The sequence below is a fragment of the Scheffersomyces coipomensis genome (assembly GCF_036884675.1).
Source record: "Scheffersomyces coipomensis strain NRRL Y-17651 chromosome Unknown DFJ63scaffold_2, whole genome shotgun sequence".
In the NCBI taxonomy this organism is placed as follows: Eukaryota; Fungi; Ascomycota; class Pichiomycetes; order Serinales; family Debaryomycetaceae; genus Scheffersomyces; species Scheffersomyces coipomensis.
The window spans coordinates 1,964,222-1,977,732 of record NW_027042893.1 but is presented as its reverse complement, the minus strand read 5'-3'; the positions used below and the strand labels follow the sequence as shown (position 1 = coordinate 1,977,732).

Genomic DNA, 13,511 nt, shown 5'->3' with positions numbered 1-13,511 from the left:
GACTGATAGATATATAATGATGATAATTTGATCAATATAAACATACTGATTTAAGTTAAGTGAGGAAATTTTTGTATATGTTTAGTGAAAAAGAAAAATAGATTTTTGCACGACCTTTCTCAGGCTAACTAAAATTCATACACTATAAATTAGATTCAATTTTGGCAGCCAATTTTATATTGTTTGAATTATATCACAATCAGGTAATGACAGTTAAGAATAAGTCATATTTAGCGGTCTCCTACTGTAGGGATCAAGGATTCAAGAATAATTTGATTTCAGAAAGACCAGATATGAATAGTTTTGATGAAATTTCGTCATTTAATAACAACTTATTTACACAAACAAATATAATTATTCCAATCCATTTAAACAAACTTGTTAAAATTGGAAGAGATCAATCGCAATGCAATCTAATTCTTAGTGATAGTCTAGTATCACTGGTTCATGGATTGATCTGGTCAATTAAATTCGATTCTGACACCCCTTCAAATGTGTACCTTTTAGATAAGTCTAGAAATGGAATTTTTGTTAATGATATATTGGTTGGAAAGGGTAAAACAATCATGCTTATGAATAATGATTTCATTGAAATCAAGTTTGTATTAGGATTCAAATATATTACCGATAAGAAATCAATGATTAATCAAAAGGAACTTCTTAGAGAATGGTCAATTTCAGATAATTTACTTGGATTTGGATCGTTTGGTAAGGTTTATACTGCTTTCAATAAGTCATCTAACAAGTACTATGCAGTTAAATTGATTAATAAAGATTGTGAGTTTTATAAAAAGGAAGCTCAAATTTTATTGAAGATTAATCATGTAAGTAATACCAACGCAACGAAAGTTTCATAGCATCAACAACAACTAACAATGTGACAGAATCACATTATTCAAGTCCATGAAGCTCTTATGTCAAATAACTCACTCTACATATTTCAAGATTTGATTTGTGGTGGTGATTTATTCTCCTATTTAGTTCAAGGAGATATAATGAAAGGAGTACCAGAAGTAGAAGCTATCCTTATTATATTCCAAATCCTTAAAGCTTTAGATTATCTCCACAACACATTGAATATCATTCATCGTGATTTAAAATTAGATAATATCTTATTAGAAGCTCCAATACCTTACACTCGTATCTATGTATGTGATTTTGGTATTGCTAAGAAATTAAACCATATTAGTCAAAGATCAACCACCGTAGTAGGTACTGTCGAATATAGTGCTCCTGAAGTCTTCCCTAGCATATTTAGGAGAGATGGTTACACATACAAGTGTGATATGTGGTCGTTAGGTGTGATGTGTCATATTTTATTATCAGGAGTATCACCATTTTATTCCGATACTGGTAGCAAAAAAATGATCGAAAAAGCTAGAATTGGATTAATTAATTATGAGATTGATCAGTTTAAACTGGTATCTGCAAGAGCTAAGAATTTCATCTCAGGATTGATTCAATTAGATGCCAATCAAAGATTAAGTGTTAATGATTGTTTCAATCATAAATGGATCTTGTTAAATAAAGATTTATTAGATCGTGCGTATGAAGAAAAAGTGTTAGGAAATAAATAGTTGTAAAATGCGATTTGTGAATAATTTTTATAAATAATATATATCACCACTTAACCTTTGCAACATATAAATATATACCCCACCATAACGTCATGTCATCCAGTTATAGACCAAGAGGAGGGTTCAGCCAAAGAGGTAGGCCGAGACAATTAGGTCTGCCTGGTCCCAGTTATAGAAATAATCAAACCAGTACATATAAACCATCTTCATCATCACCATCACCACAATCACAACTGAGTACTTACAGACCTCAAGGTAATAGGAATGGATACCATCAACAATATAATAATAGATCGAATAATAATTATAGTAATTATAATAGCTCAAACAATAATAACAGTTCAAATAACAATCAAGAGCCACAACATCTGTTATGGATGGGAGATCTTGATCCTCAATGGGATGAAACAACCATATTGGAGATATGGAAAGCTGTGGATGAACAACCAACATCGGTTAAGATAAAACAAGATAAACTCAGTCAGAAGCCAATGTATTGTTTTGTTTCCTTCGCTACTCAACAAGAAGTTGAAAAAGCAATTAATAGAAATGGACTTCCAATCCCAGGTACAACAAAATCATTCAAATTGAATCGTGCAAGTGGATCCACCAATGTCCAAAGTAACAGTCTGGTGATTAAGAGAACCGGTACTGTTGTTACTCCAAGAAATGAATTTTCCATATTTATTGGTGATATAGATCAAAGTGTTACGGAAAAGGATTTATTTGACATATTTAATGATAAATATCCTAAACAGATTATACAAGTTAGAATCATGGTTGATCTTGTTACTAGAATATCAAAAGGATTTGGATTTGCAAGGTTTATCAATCTGGAAGTTATGGAAAAAGCATTATCAGAATTGAATGGTACAGTTGTTGGAGGTAGGGCCTTGAGACTAGGTCAAGCTGCTAACTCAACTATTTCTGCTACACCTACAGCTGAAATTAAAACAGCTCCTGGTATAAAAATAAATCATCATCCACAGTCTCAACCCCCATTAAATCAATTCACTGATCCTGATAATACTACAGTTATCGTGAAAGGTTTAGATTCAAAATTCACTGAAAATGAAGTTGTACAATATTTTATTTCTTATGGAGATATCATCAGTTTCAAAATGTCTGATGATCTTGCGAGTGCTACAATAGAATACTATTTACGTTCTTCAGCTGAATCGGCATTGCTATTATTAAATGGCTTACTTATAAAAAACCGCAGATTAACTGTGAATTGGGGTAATAAGGAAAAATCATACAAGAAGCGTAAATTTGCTCCACTTGTTTATAACTCATTCGGTGCCACTCCAATTAGATTTGATAAGACTAAGAAGGAAAAAGTCGAAGCATCCATGTCCAGATCTTCAAAATCCACAGTTAATGATTTGAATAGTATATATACAACAAAGAAACTAGCACGGGATGCCATACTTAATGAATAGAAGTCTATGCATGATCAGTTTCTAGTGATCCTGGGCAGAAATCATCAAGATCTTTGTCATCTTTATAACTACAACCACAATACCAGCAATAGTTATGATTAGTCCTCAAGTAATGAATTAATTTTAATAATTTATCATCATAATCATCGTAGTCTTCGATTTTCTCTTTTAAGATGAATTTCTGAACGTATTCTCTCCAAAGTAGGTTAACATTATCAATGATGTGATCTTGATGAAATTTATCAGCTTCTCCACTCAATTCAAAACATAGTTTCATAATACTATTCACTTGCTTTTTATTCTTATTAGTCAATCGATTATCAATTCTATCCTTTGTATATATGGAGTAATCCTTATCTGTTAATATGATCTTCTTGGGAGCTCCTAGACCCATGTTATCAGTTTTAACTTCAATACTAATTGGCTCTAATAAGGCTGTAGAATTTTCTTTCCCAAGAGAAGTTCCTATAGTATACCCCATTTTTTCCATAATTGAAAGTCCAATTGATTTAGAACTAGACTTATTCTGGTTTATGATTGATGTTTTTAGCGAAGGTTGAACTATTTCTTCTTTGATTAAGGAATCATCATCAAATGGATATTTCATATAATCATCGTTAGAACGACTCTGTACATTTTCCAACTCTAATTTACTTTCATCAGGTGGTTTGAATGATCGTTTCGGGATAGGTTTTAGAATTGGTTCCAGTTCAGACTCTGACGAACTCTCAAATACATTGTTTCTCTGTCTTTTCATGAATCTATCCCCTATATAGAGTTTAAATATACGCTTGTTGAAACCAGAAAAATGCAACTTAAAAAAATAAATAAAATGGTTTTGCGAATTCGAATATCAACACTGTTTATCTACCATATCAGTACAACAATGATACCACAACGAAAGGTAGATTCTTCTTTAAAGTCTCCAGTATCTAGAATCAGTTCTGGTACTAGATTAAACCAATTGAATCATAATCATGGATCGTACAGTCCACTTGCATCAACGCCAAATCCACATATTTCATCATTAAATCCAGCTAGAAACCTTCCGGTTGATTCATCCAATTATAAAAGTAAGATAAAGACCAAAGCAGAGCTTGATAGGTTTGAAAAACTACCTATAGTACAGTTAGTATCAACGTTTGAACAGACATTAAATGCTATTTCTAATGATATTTCCTTGTTTAAAGAAACTGAATTACCCATTGATGTCGAGAAAATCATTAAGATAAACGACGACTTACATAATAAGATAGAGGAGTTAGCATCTCATCGGGATCTTGGAAAACAAGTACTGAAGTTAACTCTGGAGAATCAGAGTTTGGATTCAAAAGCAAAATATATCCTTAAAGAGTTGATAGCATATAGAAGTGAATTAAAAAGTTTACCAAGATTACCAAGTAAGAGAAGTAAAGAAGTAGCTCCAACCATTCAAGTCGAGGAGATATTGAAATATGGAATGAAATTAGCCAAATTCACAAAGGCTCCAGCTACTATGTCCAATGCTCCGTATCAAATACATCCGAATAATTATGTGTGGCCAGCGGAAGATGCATTAAGAAGAGGAATGTTGGCAGCAAGTTCATTACAACCAGAAGCTATAATACGAAATGAACTAGGATTAGACGATGAAGAAGTGAAAGTGACAGCAACAAATACAGAAAAAGTTCAAACTTCAGTGGAAGAAACTAGAAGAGGATCATTTGGAGATTATGGCAGTGGTCAAGATAAGAAAAGGAAAACTGGTGGAGCTGTACAAAGTTCAGATCTCAATTTGGATCTCTTTGATTCAGATGAAGAATTCTCTGATTAATTTAGGAATAAATACTATGTACATTTTATATATATATATTCTATTAAGGTTTTTCTTTTTATATATACGATTATTCTGAATGATTACCAAATAATTCGCTTGGATGTTTAAAAGTTCCCTTAGCTGATTCACCTCCTAATACACAATCCAATTCTAATTGATGAGAATATAACTCGCCACTTTCAAGGTGATCTTTAACTAAACCAGCTAAACCATTGATAAATACTTCATTACCATTTAACGATTCAATTCTTTTTATTTTTTGAGGATTCTTACATTCGTCAATCAATTCTATATCAAGTTCATGTAAAGTTTCAATATGATCAGATGTGAATGCTACTGGAACAAGGATGATTCCTTTAATATCATCATTAGTATCCAACTTTTTGACGATTGTACTGGTTTGACCACCTAACCAAGGTTTTGGACCAACTTGAGATTGCCATACTAAACGATATGGATGCTTGAAGTTTAATTTCTCCATTACAGCATAGACAGTACTTGCCACTTCTGCAGGATATGAATCACCTTTATTAACAATATCCATAGGTAAAGAATGGGCTGAAAATAAGATGGTAACTTTATTTCTATCTTCTTGAGGGAATTCATGAAGTTTTTCTTGGATCAACTCACTGAATGCTTGAATTAATCCATTATTCTTTGGCCATCTATCTATAAAAGACCAATTGATGGAACGATTTGGATCTAATTCCAATGTTTTTCTATATAATTCATTCATGGAAGAACCAGTGGTGGAGTATGAAAATTGAGGGTATTGAGAAAAAGCCACTGCTCTTTTAATCTTATCATCTAACATTTGCTTCAAAGTGGTTTCAGTTAATGGATTAGCATATCTGAATGCCACATATGGTTTATGAGGTGCTGTGTCAGGACTTGTTTTATCAAGAATTTCACATACTTTTTTACATTGATATTCAGACCAATATTTGATAGGTGAACCTCCTCCTATTTCTTGATAATGTTTTTCAATCTTAGGAGTTCTTCGCTTTGCTATGAACTTAGCTAAGATATTTTGAAATCTTCCAAAGGGTATAAGATCACCATCTGAAAATAATCTGAAAAGGAAATCATAGGTTTCCTTGACGGTGGATGGTCCACCCATATTCATGAAAACCACACCAGTAGGACTGCGTGTGGTTTGGGAGTATAATCGCCTGGTCCAAAACATGTTGATACCACTAATCCTTTTCTATATAACCCACCTGTTAAAACCAAAATTTAAAGCAATCTATTTCAAATTTATAACATCTGATTTGTTCAGATGCATTTTTGTTCAATTCGCAGTTTTTTTCCATATTAAGTATTTTAATGGTAGCGGTGATTACATGGAGTGAGGTGGGGGGAATACGTCATGAAAAATTCTAGACTTTATAAATTATGAATAATCCGACACTCCTGATAAGTCACAATTAAACTGTATTTTTATATCAAATTATATAATAATATATGTATGTATGTATATAAAACTTAATCACTTAAATGTAGTCTTCTCCATTACCACGCAATCTTAATCTTTCTTGGCTGTTGGCTTAGTCAGCCTTGTGTTTATAAACTCTTGTTTACGAGAGGTTAAAATTTGATTGATTTCAGTCGTAAAATTATTATAAGCATCTTTTAATCCTTCGAAATCATCTTCTTTAATAGATCCTCTACGACCTCTGAATGATGTCCAGGCTTGTCTAAGATCGTTTATATCTTGATTAACTTCCTTCTTATCTACTGTTTGTAAATAATCAATGGGTGGTAAACCAAGAGTTGGAATATTATCAGCTGATTCCTTTTCTAATAATGTTTCAACGGCATTATTAACAATCTCAGCTTCTTCTGGTGCAAGCTTATTCTTGTATTTTTCACTATCTTGGAATGATTTACAATAACCAACCACTTGTTTTTTATAAGGTCCATTAAACAAAAAGATCACTATTAAGGAAATTATTGGAACATAGAAATAACATGTGCTCCAAATTTGAATTGATTTAGGGAATTCTAATAAAACAAATGGTTGAGCAAGAAATCCAAATGTTAATTGAGTGACAAAGTAACATACAATATCATAATAAATCTTATTTGATTTTGGTGTCTTACCATCTGCTTTTAAGAATATTGGTCTTAAATTACGTCTGAAAATTTTTCCGACAGTTTGAAGAATAGCTCCTAATACAAAAGTTATATAATAACCTGGTCTAGTACCATGCCAGAATGCACTGGTGACAAATGTGAATAAAGTACTTTTAAATCCTGGTTTCTTTCCCTTTCTAGCCACTCTCAAATAAACATAATTTTTTAACCATTTATTGGTATTCATATTCCAAGCTTCTAAAGAAGTATGCATATTTTGACTGGTTTCAAAAATAAATGGATCAATATTTTGAACACGATCCCATTTGAAACTATCAGTGACTGGATCATATCCATTATATCCCAATCCACATAAGATACACGCACCTTCAGCAATCAACCAAATGGTGTAATATCTCAATCTTTGAGTAAAACTTAGAATCCACAAATAAAAAATACGATATATAAAGTTATGTTCATTCACAAATGCAGGTGATAAAGCATATTGAATTGTAATATACTTAGGAGCATGAACAAGTAAGGTTGCACAGAATGCCCCTTGAAGAGTCTTTGATAATGCTTGTCTACCACTTCTTGGAATTTTTCTCTTTCTTTTACCTGGTCTTTTATCTTCTGGTACATCATCAAAAAGAGTGGAGTGAAGAAATCTATCATAAGCAGCATAATCAAATGAAGGTCCAGTCAATAACGAAGCATAAAAGAATACATATCCAATGTATGGTAATATATTTGGATGCTTCTTGATGGCCCTCGATTTATTATATGCATTCAATTCTCCAACAGGTTGACGTCCATCATAAACACTCCATCCAAAAGCTGTAAGTTTCAAGACCAACACCATTTGAGCTCCAGACATATCAATCTTAGTTTTATCATAAACACTGAAGAATTGAGTCATAAGATGATTGTAAGCTAAATGTGACATCAAAAATAAAAAGTTGATCCAAGGCATTGCAGGAGTTCTAACATATCTAGTAATGAAATAACATCCCGCAGCAGAGAACAGCAATGTCATGATACCATGGTATATCCCAAGCACACCAAACACATAGAAGGCAGATACACCAACATTATATAGATTCTTCAATGTATAGTTTTCATCAGGTAACCTCTTAAAGATGAAACTAAATGGGAACGACAAAAGCGTACAAAACAACACTTTCAAACTGGCATCGTCCACCCCCAACAATACCAGTACTCTATCTATAAACGCCTGAACAATTGCTAATGTCATCTGTATATTGAATGGTTGATGGTAACTTTTGTAATTGGGTATTCACGTGTGGTAAATTATTGTATTGTAAAATTTTTGTTCTTCCACTTGTTTAAATTTGTTTTGGGTCCCCCGCGTCTCACGTAAAAGCTATGACGAAATGAAATTCTTTAAACTTTATTAATAATCAAGTCGTATAAATTTTTGATCTACTCTATCTAAGATTAGGTTTGTATACGTAAATATGTTTCTATATATTCTAGGTTCTTGCCAGAACCAATTTGAAACCTTCATCCAATGCAGCAGTAATGGCTTCATTTTTGTAAGGTATCGTAGATAATACAAATGCAACATCATTCCATTGTGTTTCAGTTTGACATTTAGTAAGTCTCACTAATAATTTATCTGATAATTGTTTCTGTTGTTTTTCTTTATCAATAAATGAAAGTAAGAATTTTAAGATTCTCTTCATTGAATCCTTGGTTAAAGTATCATCATTCGACAATCCACTGAAAATATCAATAAATCCATTATAAATAGCATTATCTTTAGTTGCTAACTCAGCAAAAAATAATTTACACATATCACTAATACCTTGATCTGGATTTTCAAGACATTTTGCCATAGATGATAATTGACCTTTAACTTTAACTTGACCAGCTAAAATCAAGAATGTAATAGTCATAAGACACGTCCTTTGAACCATCATACTTTCGTCAGTAAGACGACGATAAATGAAATCAGTACTTTCATCAACAATATTATTGAAACAAACAGCCATATCACCTAAGGCTAATACACAGTTACATCTTATAATTGGATCTTCAGACTTTTCCATGATCGTTATTAACAAAGGCAAGTTTTGTTCACAGTATACAGATGAAACACACATGAACTTGGCCATACATAAAACGGCTGAACGCTGTAGTATACTATTGTTATAATTATGATTATTGGCACAAATTTCTTTTACAAGTGGACCAAATCTAGCAAGTAGAGATCCTTCTCCATAGAGTAATTCCCTTTCTTTAACATGACTTACAGCATCAGTAAAGTCGTCTTCAGAAGTACCACCAATCATCTCCAACTCATCCGCATTATCTTCATCATCTTTGGAGTTCGATTTCTTGGTTTCAGCATCGTGCTTTTTCTTTTTAAACTTACCTTCAAGTTTTTCAAGATGAACGATAGTTTTAATGGCAATATGACCAACTATAAATAATAATTGAGATAATGATGTAGCTTGGTTTTCATTTTCCAAAGAATTATTAAAGACCGCAATAGCTTTTTCTTTTATAAGTTCTGAACAAATTGTTTCTGGCTTAGATGACACTTGATATAAAGCCGCTATACCTTGTTCAGCAACAGCAAACCATTCAGGTACTTCGCTATACCTTAAGAGAACAGATATCAATTTGTCATGAAATTCATCTTCTCTTGATATCAGTTTCAGTTGATCGGAAGGTACTAATCTTTGAAGAGCAATACACGTGTATTTAGCTAAGGTAAGGTCATTCTTACCCTCATCCCCAAGACCAATGCTAAGCAATGAATCAAGACCCTTAAGAGCAACTGAATGGTCAGCCGCAGCAAGCATTCCCAATATTATAATGGAACCTAATCTTTGCTTAGTCTGAGATTCATCAACAAGTGATTCAGTATTATACACTTGCCATAAGACTTTAACAACATCTTGGTTAATTAAATCTTGTTCATACATCATACCCAAAAGCTTCTCCAAGGAAGCTAAATCAGCTAATGAAGCCTTTAGAGTTAATCCAATTAAATTCTTAGAAATAATTATAGTTTGCTCCAAACGAGAAATATCCTTAGGGGCTGTTAAAAATAAATTGGTATAACAATCAATTAAATGAGATGGAACAGATTTACCTTCATCTGACGACCCTTTCAGCCAAACTAAATGAAGCATCCTTCTTATACCTTCTTCAGATGTTTCTACACCATACGCATCCGCAAGTACCAAAAAATCCATGGAATCAATTGCTTCATTTCTGTTTTTGGAGAATAAAAGTTTAGAAACAATCTGAGTACCTATTTGGACTGCTTCAATGAAATCAACTGCGTCTTTGAAATAATTGGCTTTAAGTTTAGCACGAAATAAAACTGTAGTATCTGGGAGGTTATGTTCTTGTTCTTCCATAGCAGCTTGTAATTCCTCTTCATCGACATCATCGTAATCATTAACATCATCATCATCTTCTTCATCTTCTCCTTCATCTACATTCTCTTTGTCAACGTTACCATCTTCAAGCTCCTCATCATTATCATTAACCTCTTTAGAACTATTTTCATTATCATTATCTTCTTCTTCTAGTTCCATTGCATCCTCGTTTTCATTTTCAACACCCTGAACTATAGGCTTTCTTTTCTTTTTCTTTGGAGACAATGGTAAATATTTCAACAATTCTGCTTCTGATTCATCTAAACTTTTCTTCCACAATGAATATGATAATCTAGAACCATTTGCTGCAGTAAATTGATGGGTTAAGATCAATTTGGACATAAACTTAATGGTATTACGACGAACCAAGGTACTTCTATCATCTAAAGATCTAACAGCAATAGCAATCATTTTTTGTCTTCTAGCTGACATCCTTATGTTTAATGCTAATACCTTAGTCAAAGCTTGAAAAGCTTTGGTTCTAACATATGGATTTTGATCTAAAACTCTTGCTTGTAATAAATCCAACAAACCTTCAACACCATTGTTAGCATGTTCATCGATTTCTTCATCTGCTTTATTTTTAAGTATATCAACTACGATATTACCACAAGTTTCAACAACAGAACATCTAAGCGATTGATTACTATTATCCAAAAGTTGAGCAATGTAAGACATCTGTTTCAATATTAATCTTGGACTAAGTTCAGAAAGTCTAATAAGAAATTCTGAAACTGTTTTAGGACCATTTGTGTCATTTGAGTTAAACAGGGTTTGGGATATTTCTCTTAATACTTCCTCAGTTAAGAGTAAGTAGTCGTATTCTGTTGCCACTATATGAAGCAATTCTGCCATATATATTGGTAAATGGATATAATATGTCAAACATTGGATAATATTATGTTGTATGATGGTAGCATGACCATGATTTCTTACTGCGATGGCAATAGTTTTAAATATAAGTAATTTAATTGAAGTAACTTTCATTCTATCTGGACTTTCCATTAAATTCATGATTGGACGAGTGAATAATTCAACAAACAGATCACGTTCAGGAGACGTTATAAATATCTTAGAGAGATCTATCTTTAATACTGACACTATGGATGTTAAACAATCTTCAACTTGAACACAATTTGATTTCCATCTTAAGGCCATTTCAGGATTTCTGAACTTTCCATTAGATTTTGTAAATTCCTCTTTACCTAGATGTTTAGCCAATACAAATACAAGATATCCATATCTTTCAAGAGTGCCTTTGTAAAATTCCAAGTTATCAACATAATCTCCACTCTCTATTATACCACTATAAAGATGCCCAATAGAGTTGAATGAAGACGTCAATAAGTAGGCCAACTGCTTTTGATGATTTCCTTCTAGATGTTTGAATCCATGAACTAATTCAACCAAGTCTTCGAATAACTCAGGATTAAGGTTGATTGAATCAGGGTTATCTGCCAACAAGTTAGTCACACCTTCCAACTTGGAATCTATATCGGACACATCTAATTCGTAGTCTTTATCAATGTCAAACGCATTGAAATACGTCGATAAGTTGAAATCCATGATAATAATGTTTCTATACAATTAACATCGATTGATATGCTGTTGCCAATGTTTATTTACATTTCATTTGATCTGTTTTGATTTTTTTTTGTTTTGATTTTTTGCAGTGGGAGTATAGCGCGTACAAATTAAATTTTGTATGTAAGTAAATATGTATGTATGTGAAATTTTACTATATAATTATACAATTAATCCTTTAGTTTAGCATACGCTTTCACTATGGCTTTATCGGTACCCATTCTTTCATCTTCAATGGCACCTAATAAATCTTTCATGGTGACTGAGTTACCTGATCTGATTTCTCTAAATCTTAAACCGTTTTCTCCTCTGATGGCTATTATTGAACTTTTCTTACTCTTTTCATCAGTACCTTTGGCAGCTTCTGCTCCGGCTCCATTGGCAGATGTCATCCATGAATACTTTTTTCTACCTGTGTTAGACATCATTGCAGCAGTAGCATTGGCAGCTCTATGTAAAGTTTCTTCTGCTCCTGCCTTACCATCACCACCTAATCCATCATTTGATGGATCACTCTTTTCAAGACCTAACATTATACGTTTTTGGACTCTTCTCTCTTCGAGCTCTTTTTGCCCCACTGCTATATTTCTTAATTCTTTTGATAATTCAGATCTAGAATTGGCATTGGCAGTCGATCCTTTTTTGTTAGCCTTTACATTTAAATTGGGTATACCTCGTCTACGATGACGAGATAATATAATTGTCTTTTGAATTATGTTTGACATCCATGATTCACATGCTGCAGATACTAACTCTAATAAATCAGCCTCTTGAAGGAAATTCTGTTGGATACCGTTGTTTGTGGCAACTTTATTAATAAAAGCAGCAAGATGATAATTATTAAGAAATGGTGGTGGTTTGGAAGCCTTTATAATTTGTTTCAAATCTTTAGATATATCTTCTTTTCTATTTTGTTGTTGTTGTAATAATAATTCTTCTTCTTGTTGAATATTAATACCTGCTGCTGCAAGCGCATCATTTAATCTAGCAGGATCATTTTGAAGTTTATTTGGCTGATTTGGACCTTGGTTTGGTGGTGCTTGGGCAGGTATTTGTAATTCTGATTGAGTAGTAACAGGAGCTAGATCTTGTGATTGTGATGGAGTTATGCTTTGTGATGGTTGTGGTTGTTGTTGTTGAACTGTTGAATTCAAAGTTGAAGGTGTAGCTTGAGTGACTGTTTGTAACTGTTGCGCTATTGATGATTCTGCACCTCCACCTAATACGTTACTTTGAAGTATCTTCTCAGGCAAATCTGAAAACTCCTCATTTACCTTATTAGCATCGTTGATTGCAGTAAGGTTTGATATGACACTTTTGTCTTCAGAAGTAGCCATGAAACCAGGTTCAGAAAAGATATCATCCAATTCATCCTCTAGCTTCAACTTTTTGGGCTCTGAATCCACTGACGTACCAGCATCAGGTCCTCTCTTTAGAGGATTAATTGGTTCTGTAGACATCCCTACTATACAATTGATTAATAATGTATTCAATGTTACCTATTTCTATATCTCTGTTTCTTTTCTGTAATTAAAGCGACGAAAAAATGGTCATGTGACCAAAATAAATTCAATTTTTTTTTCAGAAGAGGGAAGAGCTT

General features: G+C 32.8%; 8 protein-coding genes across 8 annotated transcripts; 3 read left to right on the top strand and 5 right to left on the bottom strand. All coding sequences in view use genetic code 12, as the record gives it.

The window, feature by feature from the left end:
• Positions 1–293: 293 nt before the first annotated feature.
• Positions 294–1,577, top strand: DFJ63DRAFT_284073 (serine/threonine protein kinase; the record flags this gene model as incomplete). The annotated part of the gene is made up of 2 exons (XM_064904768.1): positions 294–824; positions 885–1,577. The coding sequence occupies 2 exons, from the start codon at positions 294–296 to the stop codon at positions 1,575–1,577; spliced, it is 1,224 nt and encodes a 407-aa protein (XP_064764011.1).
• Positions 1,264–3,423, top strand: DFJ63DRAFT_89876 (uncharacterized protein). Its single transcript, XM_064909191.1, has one exon. It carries the CDS (start codon positions 1,670–1,672, stop codon positions 3,017–3,019), a length of 1,350 nt encoding a protein of 449 aa, XP_064764010.1. The 5' UTR covers positions 1,264–1,669; the 3' UTR covers positions 3,020–3,423.
• On the bottom strand, positions 3,024–3,776 carry DFJ63DRAFT_338417 (uncharacterized protein; the record flags this gene model as incomplete). Its single annotated transcript, XM_064908668.1, has 1 exon — positions 3,024–3,776. The coding sequence occupies one exon, from the start codon at positions 3,774–3,776 to the stop codon at positions 3,024–3,026; it is 753 nt and encodes a 250-aa protein (XP_064764009.1).
• A 129-nt stretch (positions 3,777–3,905) lies between these two features.
• On the top strand, positions 3,906–4,832 carry MED4 (Med4p; the record flags this gene model as incomplete). Its single annotated transcript, XM_064908004.1, has 1 exon — positions 3,906–4,832. The coding sequence occupies one exon, from the start codon at positions 3,906–3,908 to the stop codon at positions 4,830–4,832; it is 927 nt and encodes a 308-aa protein (XP_064764008.1).
• HEM15 (ferrochelatase) lies at positions 4,764–6,191 on the bottom strand. Its single transcript, XM_064909207.1, has one exon. It carries the CDS (start codon positions 6,019–6,021, stop codon positions 4,903–4,905), a length of 1,119 nt encoding a protein of 372 aa, XP_064764007.1. The 5' UTR covers positions 6,022–6,191; the 3' UTR covers positions 4,764–4,902.
• Positions 6,191–8,285, bottom strand: LPT1 (lysophospholipid acyltransferase). The gene has a single exon (XM_064909192.1). It carries the CDS (start codon positions 8,164–8,166, stop codon positions 6,361–6,363), a length of 1,806 nt encoding a protein of 601 aa, XP_064764006.1. The 5' UTR covers positions 8,167–8,285; the 3' UTR covers positions 6,191–6,360.
• Positions 8,286–8,404: 119 nt separating this feature from the next.
• On the bottom strand, positions 8,405–11,893 carry YCS4 (condensin subunit; the record flags this gene model as incomplete). The annotated part of the gene is made up of 2 exons (XM_064904800.1): positions 8,405–10,417; positions 10,520–11,893. 2 exons carry the CDS (start codon positions 11,891–11,893, stop codon positions 8,405–8,407), a joined length of 3,387 nt encoding a protein of 1,128 aa, XP_064764005.1.
• Positions 11,894–12,081: 188 nt separating this feature from the next.
• TAF4 (Taf4p) lies at positions 12,082–13,371 on the bottom strand (the record flags this gene model as incomplete). Its single annotated transcript, XM_064908003.1, has 1 exon — positions 12,082–13,371. One exon carries the CDS (start codon positions 13,369–13,371, stop codon positions 12,082–12,084), a length of 1,290 nt encoding a protein of 429 aa, XP_064764004.1.
• Positions 13,372–13,511: the final 140 nt, after the last annotated feature.